Raw genomic sequence first — 13,417 nt, 5'->3', positions numbered from 1 at the left:
TTTCCCTCCTAGATTAGTCTTACCGTTAGGATTAATGTTAAGTTTTTCCCCATCCCCTATGTACATTTTCAGTTTGTCAACTGCCTAAATAATAAACCGTTTATTATTATTATTATTATTATTATTACACACACACACACACACACACACACACACAGAATACGTCCTCCTGCTCTTCTTTCTTCTCATCTAGCCTAGCATTAAATAAAAACTTGGCTAATCTTCATTATAAGCTATTACGTTGCTATCTACTTGCTTTTCTTTCACACTACCTAATTGCATGTCCTTATGTTCCTCCAGCTCCACCTCTCACAACTTCTATCACCACACGATACCGCAGTGCTAAGATGAGATAAATGTATGGATAGGGATGATAGAGATGGGTATAGATATGCAAGTTTCATACAGGGACAGCCACATGCACGCCTTTTACAATGTTGAAGGGAGGAAGACTACAGGGAAGAAAAATAATAAGATAAAATAGAAAAAAAAAGATAAAACAAATAGAAAAAAAAAACATAAATAAAAAGATGAAAGTGAAAAGAAATAATAAATAAATAAACTTAGTAGTTGTCTCTCTCAGGTCAGTTTCCCTTATGTCCTTATGGTTCACTCAATCACTAACAACGCGAGGATGCATCTTAGTCTCCCCTTCAAACACCTCCATGCTCACCACCCCTGTCATCCTGCCTCCCCTTCCCCAGACACCTCCCACCTGTACCTCACCCTACCAAATCCACCCTCCACCACCCCGCCCTAGCTACGCTCCGCCCAGCCACTACCAGCCTCCACCAGTTCCTCCCTAACCAACTCGAGCCTCCACCACTGTCTGTCTCTGATGCAGCGTCACGCCAACAGATCTCTTTGCGGTGATCTTGGCACCTCTTCTCTAGCAATGCATCTTTACTAATCTGGCCTGTGGGGGTGGGGTGGGGGCGTGGGGAAAGTGGAATGTGGGGATGTGGGATGGGGGATGTGTGGTAGGCGATTTTATTTTCGTTAGTAATGATTATTGACAAAGTTTGATAAGGTGGTCTATATTATTGTATGGGTAGGACACACACACACACACACACGTATAGAAGCAACATGTCCCAGTAGCTTCTCTCTCTCTCTCTCTCTCTCTCTCTCTCTCTCTCTCTCTCTCTCTCTCTTTCTCTCTCTCCCGTCCCATACCCAGGCATCCCATATCCAATCACGGAAATAAACACATGATTAATCCTGCAATCGTGTTTTACACACTCTCCATGTTTATTTATGTATTTCAGCACAGAATCCCATTTGGTGACCTTATGACCTGGATGACCTCGGTGATTGAACCTCTCCCCACCTCCCTATCACCCTCCTCCTGACCAGCTGACTGCGACCTGCCTGAGGATCTGAGACGTATAGCAACACATCGACGCTTTAATAATAATAACAATAACAAAGATGCAAGGGAACGGTTGGCAGGAATCAGGCCACTTGGTTAGCTGAATATTACGTGCTGGGAAGAGTTTGGTTTTAATCTCGGCCAGGTAAGACGCAGATGAAGACAGGTGTTGGAGAGTGAATTAATAGGACACCTGTGTATGGCTTTAAGAGGGTGAATGGGTTCTCGCTACCTGTTTTGTGGGTTTGTCTGGGGGAGGGGTTAATATACTCGTAACCGCGTATTTTTCCTCTGTTTAAATAGCCAGATAAGATAGGTTTTTTTTTTTTCCTTATATCAAGGAGGCTGGTTAGAAAGGCACAAAAATAAGACGGCGACGACGACAACAACAACAACATTATTAACAACAACAACGAAAACCACAACAACAACGACGACAACGGCGACGACGACGACAACGGCGATGACGACGACAATGGCGACGACGACGACGACAACGGCGACGACGACGACGACAACGGCAACGACGACGACAATGGCGACGACGACGACAACGGCGATGACGACGACAATGGCGACGACGACGACGACAACGGCGACGACGACGACAACGGCAACGACGACGACAATGGCGACGACGACAACGGCGACGACGACGACAGCAATAACAACAACAACAACGACAACAACAACAACAACAACAACAACAACGACGACGACGACGACAACGGCGACGACGACGACATCAACAACAACAACAACAACAACAACAACAACAACAACGACAACGACGACGACGACGACGACAACAACAACAACAACAACAACAACAACAACAACAACGACGACGACGACGACGACGACGACGACGACGACGACAACAACAACAACAACAACAACAACAACAACAACAACAACGACGACGACGACGACGACGACGACGACGACGACAACGGCGACGACGACGACAGCAATAACAACAACAACAACAACAACAACAACAACAACAACAACGACGACGACGACGACGACGACAACAACAACAACAACAACAACAACAACAACAACAACAACAACAACAACGACGACGACGACGACGACGACGATAACGACGACGACAACGACGACGACAACAACAACAACAACAACAGCAACGACGACGACAACGACGACAAACGACGACGACAACAACAACAACAACAACAGCAACGACGACGACGACTACAACAACGACGACGACAACACAACAACAACAACAACAACAACAACAACAACAGCAACGACGACAACGACGACAACGACGACAACGACGACGACAACAACAACAACAACGACGACGACGACGACGACGACGACAACAACAACAACAACAACAACAACAACAACAACAACAACGACGACGACGACAACGACGACAACAACAACAACAACAACAACAACAATAACGACGACGACGACGACGACAACAACGACGACAAGAACAACAACAATAACAGCCAGCTCAACTTATCGCTCCCAAAAACGAAAAACAAAAGTCAAAATGTGACAAATTTAGTTGCAGAGATGTCTCGGTACTCCTCATCTACCTGCACGCTGAGAAATCTTCGTGGTGTTTGTGATTTGAATTGAATATTTGGTCTCACAGCTGTACATCTCATCCACGAAGGCTGTAACAGATCACAGGAGGTTGATAATGTCTTGGGGTATACCTTTAGTTACAGTGATGGATATTGTAGCTTCACAGGGGTATTACTGAAAGCTGGATCAGACTTCTTGCTCCTCTGTTGTGCACGTTGCTCTACAGAGTGAGAGCAGCAGGTTACCAGGCCCAATAAAGGCACCAGTCCCTCAAGAAGGCACAGTCAAAAGGTTCATCCAGGATTATAAAGAGAAGTATCTTGAAACCTCCCAATTGAAACAGCTCAAGTCAAAGGTAAGAGGAAGTGCATAACGAGTGTAGCAGGTTACCAATCGTATGAAAAGAAAGGTTCAGTGAAGGTGTCAGTCAAAAGGATTATCCAAAATTATAAAGAGAAGCGTCTTCAAATCTCCCTATTGAAACAATTCAAGTCAAAGGTAAGAGGAAGTGCAGAGGGTAACAGAGTGAGTACAGCAGGTTAACCAGACTTCTGAGCGCGACTGTATCATGGCAGGGACATCTCTGGGAAGCTTCTGCGAGTCCCCACCGGCACCAGCACTGCCTCTCGCTTCCCAAAGTTGTGACTGAGGGAGTACGCGTTTGACATTTCTTAATATAAATCTCTGCTGCGCGAGGCCGTCAAGGAGGATATTAGGAGGGCAGGAGATGAGAGGGAAAGAATGAGGTGTAGGAAGAGGAGCAAGTGTAGTTCAAGAAGGGAAGGTGGGTAGGAGGAAAGGAGGGATAGAAAGATAAGTAGATGGAGAGAAAGAAGATGAGTAGGTGGAAGAAAAAAAAAAATAGTTGGATAGGTTAGCAGGTGGAGGGAAAGAAGAGAGTAGTAAGTGGAAAGGAGGAGGAGAAAGAATACATAGGAATACAAAGGAAAACCAAACGGCACTAGAACTTTTGGTCTTTGCAAAGCTGTTTCGTAACTGCTTCTAGCTAGCTACAGGGCAGAGAGACAAGACAAGACAGCAGAAGGCTCCTCCCCACCCATCACTCCCTCCAGCTTGCGCTGGCATGAAAATAGATGGGAAAAGTACCATACAGTATGGAAAAATTGACATGAAATTTTCATAAGAAAGAATGAAAGGAAGTTCTACTATTCATTCTACGATGAACTCTATATGCCTATTTAAAAATGAGCACAATTGATAACAAAATTGGTATTTGTCAAATAAAAGAGTTATATTAGTAAATTTAGCAATTATTCGGACAAAAAGAGAGCTTTTAAATATTTGTTTATTTTATTTTTTAATGATTCAATAGAATTGCTGTTCACGATTTCTGAAGGAAGCTTATTCCAGATATTTACTACACGATTAAAGAAATAATGCTTCGCCTCGAGGGATTTAAAACGTTTGGGTATAATCTTGAATCCATTATTTCTTATCAGGTTAGAACGATCAATGATAAAATATTCATTAACATCAAGGTTGGTATATCCTTGAAACATTTTGAACACTTCACTTAGGTTTCCTCTTATCCTGCGCTTCATTAAGCTAAATAGGTTTAATTGTTCCAGCTGTTCCTCATACGGCTTGTTACGCGATCTTGGAATGATCTTAGTGACTCTACGCTATATCTTTTCTATTTTTTTAATGTCTTTTTTGTAATATGGTATTCCAGATGAGGGCGCACCATTGAATTATATAAGGCAAGTATAACCTTTTCTGATTTAAATTCAAAAGTTCTTCCAATGAACCCTACTAATTTATTTACCGTCTTTACTGTTTCTGTGCAGTGTTGACTCGGCTTTAAATCTTTTGACACAACGACACCAAGATCTTTTTCATTTTCGGCACTTGACAGTGGCATGTTATTCATTACATATCTCGCTTGAACATTCTTGTTTCCGATATGTAGAACTTTTCTATATTGAATCTCAACTGCCATTTTTCTGCCCAGCTTGTTAGTTTACTGAGGTTTACTGCCATTGTGACGTTGACGTTACTTTATTTGTTATTTTGGTGTCGTCTGCAAATTTACTTATCTTGCAATTAATTCCTTCATCAATATCATTAATATATATTATAAAAAGTACTAGTCCTAATAAAGAACCTTGAAGAACGCCGCTATTTACATTATGCCAATCTGATTCTTTTCCATTAATTACAACACGCTGTTTTCTATCAGAGAGCCAGTCTCTTGGCCATTTCAGGGTGTTTTTGGTTACGCCATGAGCTTTTACTTTACTGATGAGTCTCATATGGGGAACAGTGTCGAAAGCTTTCTGGAAATCAAGATAAATATCAACTGCTTTTGTCTCGTCATACGAGTTAAATACTTCGTAGAAGACGTCTAGTAAATTTGTCAAGCAGGAACGTTTGTTTCTGAAACCTTGTGAATCTTTCATGATTTTATTTTCTTCTAAGTATTTAACAATCTTATCTCTGATTATTGTTTTTATCTGCCTGCACACTACTGAAGTTAGACTGATCGGCCTGTAATTGGCTGGGAGTCATTTAATTCCCTTTTTAAAGATTGGCGTGACATTTGATAGTTTGGAGGAGGAGGAGGAGGAGGAGAGTGGAGGAGGAGGAGGAGGAGGAGGAGGAGGAGGAGGAGGAGGAGGAGGAGGAACATAAGAACATAAGAACATAAGAAATAAGGGAAGCTGCAAGAAGCGACCAGGCTTACACGTGGCAGTCCCTGTATGAAATATACCTACCTATTTCCATCTATTATTCCCAACCATAAACCTGTCTAATCTTCTCTTAAAGCTCTCTAGTGTCCTAGCACTAACAACATGATTACTGAGTCCGTTCCACTCATATACCACTCTATTTGAGAACCAATTTTTTCCTATCTCCTTCCTAAACCTTAATTTTTCAAGCTTGAACCCGTTATTTCTTGTTCTACCATGGTTGCTGATCCTAAGAATTTTGCCTACATCCCCCTTGTTACAACCCTTATACCACTTAAAGACTTCTATCAGGTCCCCTCTTAACCTACGTCTTTCTAAAGAATGCAAATTTAACAGCTTCAATCTCGCCTCGTAAGGAATACTCCTCATCCCCTGTATCCTTTTAGTCATTCTCCTCTGTACTGATTCTAATAGACCTATATCTTTCCTGTAATGTGGGGACCACAACTGCACAGCGTAGTCTAGATGAGGTCTGACCAGCGCCAAGTATAACTTTAATATTACTTCCAGCCTTCTACTTTTAACACTTCTAAAAATGAATCCTAGTACCCTATTTGCCCTGTTTCTGGCTTCTATGCATTGTTTCCCTAGACGGAGTTCAGAGCTAACTATAACTCCTAAATCTTTCTCGTACCCTGTACCTACCAGAGTTTGGTTGTTTAATGTGTGGGTTTCCTCTACCTATTGTGTGGGTTTCCTTTACCTACGCTAGGTACTTTGCATTTATTGATGTTAAATTGCATTTGCCATCTATCCGTCCATTCATTCATTCTATCTAAATCTGTCTGCAAGGCGATGGCATCCGATTCTGTCCTAATTAATCTACCTATCTTTGTGTCATCCGCAAATCTGCTAACATCACTACTAATTCCACTATCCAAGTCATTGATATATATTATAAATAACAATGGCCCTAATACTGATCCCTGTGGCACCCCACTAATTACATGACCCCACTCGGATTTCGAGCCGTTTATTGTATACAACTCTTTGTCGCCTGTCACTAAGCCATGACCCTATCCAACCTAACACCTTCCCATCTATCCCGTGTGCCCTAACCTTTCTCAGGAGCCTTTGATGGGGTACCTTGTCAAATGCTTTACTAAAGTCCAGATATATGATATTATAGCTATCACCATTATCTACTGCCTCGTACATTTTACGAGGCAGTAGATAATGGTGATAGTTATGATATCTTGTATCTAGACTTTAGTAAAGCATTTGACAAGGTACCCTATAAAAGGCTCCTGAGAAAGGTTAGGGCACATGGGATAGATGGGAAGGTATTAGGCTGGATAGGGTCATGGCTTAGTGACAAGCGACAAAGAGTTGTAATAAACGGCTCGAAATCCGAGTAGGGGTCAGAAGGAGGAGGAGGAGGAGGAGGAGGAGGAGGAGGAGGAGGAGGAGGAGGAGGAGGAGGAGGAGGAAGAGGAAGAGGAAGAAGAAGAGGAAGAGGAAGAGGAAGAGGAGGAGGAGGAGGAGGAGGAGAGAAAGAGGTGATTAAGATGATAATGATTAGGAGAAAGAGAAAACAAAATAAGAACAAATAGGGACGAAAACAAAAAAAAAAGATGAAATATGTGGAGAAGGAAGAGAAGGAGGAAGCAGACCATAAAAAAAAATAAATAAATAAAACTGCCATCTACTCCATTTAAAAGCAATCGGGCCAATTAGTAGCTTTATAGAAAACAAATAAATATAAAACAAGGCAATAGCAATCAGACTAAGCTTTCTTTTATTGAGTTTCTTTTTCCTAATACACAGGAATACAAGAGGGACACGATGTTCTTGATGACACGTGCATCTGTTATTTATAGACAGACATGAACGTGCCTGATTGCTTGAGAGAGAGAGAGAGAGAGAGAGAGAGAGAGAGAGAGAGAGAGAGAGAGAGAGAGAGAGAGAGAGAGAGAGAGAGAGAGAGAGAGAGAGAGAGAGAGAGAGAGAGAGAGAGAGAGGAGAGAGAGAGAGAGAGAGAGAGGAGAGAGAGAGAGAGAGAGAGAGAGAGAGAGAGAGAGGAAGAAGAAGAAGAAGAAGAAGAAGAAGAAGAAGAAGAAGAAGAAGAAGAAGAAGAAGAAGAAGAAGAAGAAGAAGAAGAAGAAGAAGAAGAAGAAGGTATATATATAGATAGACAGATAAGACCGGCAGATAGATAGATTACATGGACAAACAAATAGACTGAAATACATACATGCATACATACACACATACACAGATAACATGAACATACATGCAAAGATAGATCTTTACACATATACATAAAACAAAAATGTATGTATGCATACTGACAGACAGAGACAAACAAACAGGCAAATAGACACAGAAACATATTAAAAGAAAAAGCTACAATGATAACAATGAATGATAAAACAGCAGTACCAAGAAATGAATAAACCAGTGTCACCTTTGCAGCCACAGTTAACATCACTGTGGTACATTATGTTTATGCAACACACAATTTCCTTGCGACGCTTTGTAATAATTCACCTCTTACGTAATTGCCATTTGTGAATTTTAAAACATTTTCTCTTTATGATGTAAGTGACCTATTAACGCTGACATAATATACTCTTAATAGATCCATTTTTTCGTATTTTCTTTCTAGCTGTCTAAGAGCTACACACACACCCACACACAGACACACTGACACGATAAGGGAAGGTGGAGAGGAGAGGGTAGGGTTGGGAGAGGGACGTGGAGGGGAGAGGAAGGAGGGAGATGGGGACATGGAAAGGGTACATGTTAGGAGATGTGGAGGGGGGAATAGTAAATATTTTGAGATGGATCTAATCACACACAGGAGTGAAAATGGGAGATTTATAAACTTTTTCTTCACTCATTTTTTTTTACTTGTTCCCCGTTTCCCATCATCTTTTTTTCCTCCTCCTCCTTTCCAATTATTAGGATCATTACTCCACCCCGCTCTACCTCGTTCCCTGCGGAGTGACGGTCACGTTCCCATAAATGTGACTACGTTGCTAATGAAAGTCACGTGCTTACCAGGCCTGCAGACCACAAGAGGAAGAGAAAGTAAATTTATTATAACGCTCTCTTGGGTCTTCCTTCCTTTTTTCTCCTCTTCATTTGGAATATGCTTGTTCTTGCTCCTCCTGTGTCTAATCACTCTCCACCTACTCCGCAGCTTCCTCCTTTCTTTCCTATCTACTAGTAATACTGCTGCATTTGCCTGTTTTTATTTGTTCGGAAATTTTCACGTCTTCCTGTTTTGGACCATTACTGCTCTTGCTCCTCCTGTCTCTAATGACCTTCTTCTACCTCCTCCTCCTCTTCCTCCTCCTTCCTTTTATATGAACTGTTAATATCTTACATATGTTTGTTTTAATATTACAGTTTCGTAATTTTCACGGAAGTTCATGTAATGTCTTCAGGAATAGTGCTTAATTGACTGCATATGTTGCACTTTCTTTTATCTAAGGCTAGGAATTCCATTTAATGAATAACTGCCACGTATTACTGAAGTTTTCATGATTTACTAGCACCACAACTCTTTTCCCATTTTTTTTCACTATCACTGTCACCAGTGTCCCCATCACTGCCATCACCTTCCCGGAAAAAAAAAAAAAAATCAATTCGGTCCTTTACGACAAAAAAAAAAAAAAACTAAAACAAAACAGGTATTTTCCTTGATAACAGAAAAAAAAAAAAACACTAACAACAATGTCGATGGGAATATATTATTTACAAATTCTTGCCAAATCATCTTATGAAAACTACTTTTGTCCACTTATTGTGTACTTCAGTGTCAAAACTTCTACTCTCGTTTAGAACTTTGCCGTATGAAAAATTCTACTTTTGTCCAGTTCTTGTCTACACTTAGCATGAGAACCTTTCCTATTCTCTTCTACTGTTCTCTCTTATTTGATTTCTGATGACTACGGTGTATGAGAGAGGATGATGGGGAGAAGGATGGTGAGGAGAAGGGCTAAATTAGTGACGGGACATGAATTAAAGACAGTCAACAGGGTGCGAGGAAAGACGTCACCAAGAGGCCTGCAGCAAAAAACAGTGTTTTGATGTCTTGGGCAAACGCTCATGCCCATCCGTCTCTTACCGGCTTAATCAGTTAAGCCCTTCATCGTTGCCCACCTGCCTCCCTGTTTCTCTTCACTTCTTTGCTTGCTCCTCCTCCTCCTTCTTTACATTCGCTTTTTTTTTTTTTTTCCTTCCTCGCTATTTTTTGTTTTTATATTCTTCAATTTATCAACCTTCTTTATTCTTCTTTCTGTTTCTCTTCACTTCTTTACCTGCTCCTCCTCTTTTTTATTCGTCTTCATATCTTCTTGCTGCTTTTTTCTTTTCCCTTTCCTATCACTTAATCCCTATTGACCTCGTTACCCACTTGTCTTCCTGCTCCTCTTCATATCATTCTTTCTCCTCCTTCTCCTCCTTTTTTTTTTTTTTTTATGTAGGAGGGGCACCGGGATGGGGATGGGAGGGGGTGAGAAAAACTGGCGGAAACAACTCAGAACACTTAACTTCATAGAAGCTGTTTTAGCTAGAGATGACATGTGGAGTTTCCAGCTTAGGTTATAAGTAAAGGACAGACCGAGGATGTTCAGTATAGAAGAGGGGCACAGTTGAGTGTCACTGAAGAAGAAGGGATAGTTATCAGGAAGGTTGTGTCGAGTTGATAGATGGAGGAATTGAGTTTTTGAGGCATTGAACAATAATAAGTTTGCTCTGCTCCAATCAGAAAATTTAGAGAGATCAGAAATCAGGCGTTATGTGGCTTCCCTGCATAAATTGTTTACTGCCTGAAGAGCTAGACGTCTACGAAAAGACGTGGAAAAGTGCAGGGTGGTAGGAGTGGATAGGGCAAGAAGTTTGGTTCAGAAGATCATTAATGAATAATAGGAAGAGAGTGGGTGACAGGACAGAACCCCCTGAAGAATACCAATGTTAATAGATTTAAGAGAACAGTGACCGTCTACCAGCGCAGCAATAGACCGGTCAGAAAGGACCCTTGAGATGAAGTTACAGAGAGAGGAATAAATGCCGTAGGAGGGTATTTTGGAAATCAAAGCTTCGTCCCAAGCTTTACCAAAAGCTTTCGAAATGTCTAAGCCAACAGCAAAAGTTTCACTAAAATCTCTAAAAGAGGATGACCAAGACTCAGTAAGGAAAGCTAGATCACCAGTAGAGCGGGCTTGACGGAACCCATACTGGCGATCAGATAAAAGGTTGTGAAGTGATAGATGTTTAAGAATCTTCCTGTTGAGGATAGATAAAAAAAAAAAAAAACTTTAGATAGGCAGGAAATTAAAGCAATGGGACGGTAGTTTGAGGGATTAGAACGGTCAACCTATTTAGGAACAGGCTGAATGTAGGCAAACTTCCAGCAAAAAGGAAAGGTAGAAGTTGATAGACAGAGCTGAAAAAGTTTGACTAGGCAAGGTGCAAGCACAGAGGCACAGTTTTGGAGAACAATAAGAGGTCCATAAACCTTTCCAGGGTTTCGGCCAGCAAGGACATGGAAAACATCAGAGGGTTTTTATTTTTTGTCCAAATTATGTTTATTGCTTTATATTCTCACCTTTTCATATTCACCTTTTCTTCATATAATCAATTTATGCCTTCTTCTTTCTTATCTTTTTTCTCTTCCTGCTCCTCCTGTGGTCGTTCTCTTCTGTTCCTCCTCCTCGTTTTTAATTCGTTTTCTTGTCTTTCTTTTCTTTTTTTCATATCCTTCGATTAATCACCCATTTTCTCTTTTCCTCCCACTCGAATTCGTTTTTTTTCTGCACCTTTTTCACTTCTCCCTCTTTGCTTTTACCCTTATTCGTTTATTCCTCTCATTTTTCTTCATATCCTCATCTTTATTTTGCTATTTTCCTTATGATTTTTTTTCGCGCTCTTCTTAATCTTAAGGGCTTTTGTCTTTTACCTTCTTGACCTCGACCTCCTTTTCCTCCTCCTCTTCCTCCTCTTTCTCCATCTAATCCTCCATTTTTTAGCATGTTTATTTCTCCTTTTTTTCATTTGTCTGCTAATCTGGTTCTGGTTCCAAATTTGCTGCAATCTTCCTCCTCTTGTTACGCTCTTATGGCTTTTCCAAGAGATGACCTTGTATCAGTCTCAACAATTATTATTATTATTATTATTATTATTATTATTATTATTATTATTATTATTATATATATTATTCACCATTTCATATATCCATCCCACATGCAAGTGTTCATATTCATCCCACGTATGTCCATGGCCAGCCAGTCTATTCTATTTCTAACCTTTCTTCTCCTTATCTACCTTTCAAGGGAATTCACACCCACTTCCAGTCCTTAGGGAAAACACCTGTGTTCGCTCTGAATCTTCCTTCCTGGTCACTGGCTAAAATAACGAGATATCCTATTGGCTCCTTTACCTCATTTCCTCATCTGATTGATCATTTCTTCTACCCAAAAACCAAAACGTGATCCACTTAGCTCAGATAAATGCAGCCTCAACAAGCGAGCTCTCAGTTCAGAGTACAGTCAGTCCCAGTCAGAGCTCTTGGTCAGTCAGTCACAGTTCAGTCAGTCAGTCAATCACAGTTCAGCCTCAGTCAGGAGCAGTCAGTCTTGGTCTTTCACTCAGTTCCGCTCAGTCACAGCCAGTCTTGAGAGACGCTGCTCAGTCATCATTTCATATCACTTCAGAGAGAGAGAACTACCAATCGTCACGTTACGGTATCGTCTCGTATCAAGTGTGCACATTCTACCTATTATTAAATCAAGTAGAACTCTCATCATACGTGTCTTTTACTCATACACACCAACTATATCAACTTATACCCACGATCTCCAAGCTACCAAAATACCAAGCTCCCTACCGGTCCTCCACGCTACCAACACACCAAACTCCTCATCTCATCCAGCAGTGGCAAGCATCATCAACTGGGCAAGAATCATCATTTAAACTCAGAAAGCAGTAAAGAAGAGGAGAGGAAAAAAACATTCGATACAAGTGATGATCACATAAATCTAGAACAAGTGGTGATCAGCGGTAGTCGAAAAATACTAGAACAACCTCACGTGACCCCCAATCTCTCTCTCTCTCTCTCTCTCTCTCTCTCTCTCTCTCTCTCTCTCTCTCTCTCTCTCTCTCTCTCTCTCTCTCTCTCTCTCTCTCTCTCTCTCTCTCCCTCTCTCTCTCAATTTATATATCTGCTCTTTAATACATCAACGTACGTATATATTAGTACATACGTAGGTAAGAAAGCGACCTGCGCGAGACAAAGTTACATAAGCTGTGCGCATAAGAATATAAAGTAACAGGAGCTCCAGATCCACTGTGAACCTTCCTATCGGTGGCAAACTTTTGAGAGGAAGGCTCAGGTAAAGTAAGCAGCTTTACCGGGAATGTTAGCTGGACACACACACACACACACACACACACACACACACACACACACACACACACACACAATCAAACATTAACCTGATTGGTCCAAGTTTCTTATTCTCTTTCTCTTCTTCTCTTGGACTGTTTTCTTTTACTAACTCCTATTCTGTCAGCATTTTCTTCCTTTATTCTTCCTCCTTTTCTTTTTGAGCTTTTTTTTTTCTCGTATCAATTCTTATTATACTTGTCTTTTCATTCTTCCCTTTTGTCTTATGTTGTCTTCTTACCAATGCTTCCCATGATCATGTATTATAATACGTTAATTCTTCTGGATCAATGTCTTTATATTGCTTCCCATTCTCTTACGTCAAATCCTTGTATGTCACAGACCACGATTCTCTTTACCAAT

At 40.9% G+C, this 13,417-nt stretch overlaps 1 protein-coding gene across 1 annotated transcript; it reads left to right on the top strand.

Moving 5' to 3' along the window:
• Positions 1–379: 379 nt before the first annotated feature.
• LOC135114414 (prostatic spermine-binding protein-like) lies at positions 380–3,323 on the top strand. The gene is made up of 4 exons (XM_064030317.1): positions 380–383; positions 1,743–2,033; positions 3,018–3,058; positions 3,177–3,323. Exons 1-4 carry the CDS (start codon positions 380–382, stop codon positions 3,321–3,323), a joined length of 483 nt encoding a protein of 160 aa, XP_063886387.1.
• The last annotated feature ends 10,094 nt before the right edge of the window (positions 3,324–13,417 follow it).

Source organism: Scylla paramamosain, chromosome 27 (assembly GCF_035594125.1).
Source record: "Scylla paramamosain isolate STU-SP2022 chromosome 27, ASM3559412v1, whole genome shotgun sequence".
In the NCBI taxonomy this organism is placed as follows: Eukaryota; Metazoa; Arthropoda; class Malacostraca; order Decapoda; family Portunidae; genus Scylla; species Scylla paramamosain.
This window is presented reverse-complemented; position numbering and strand designations above follow the sequence as displayed.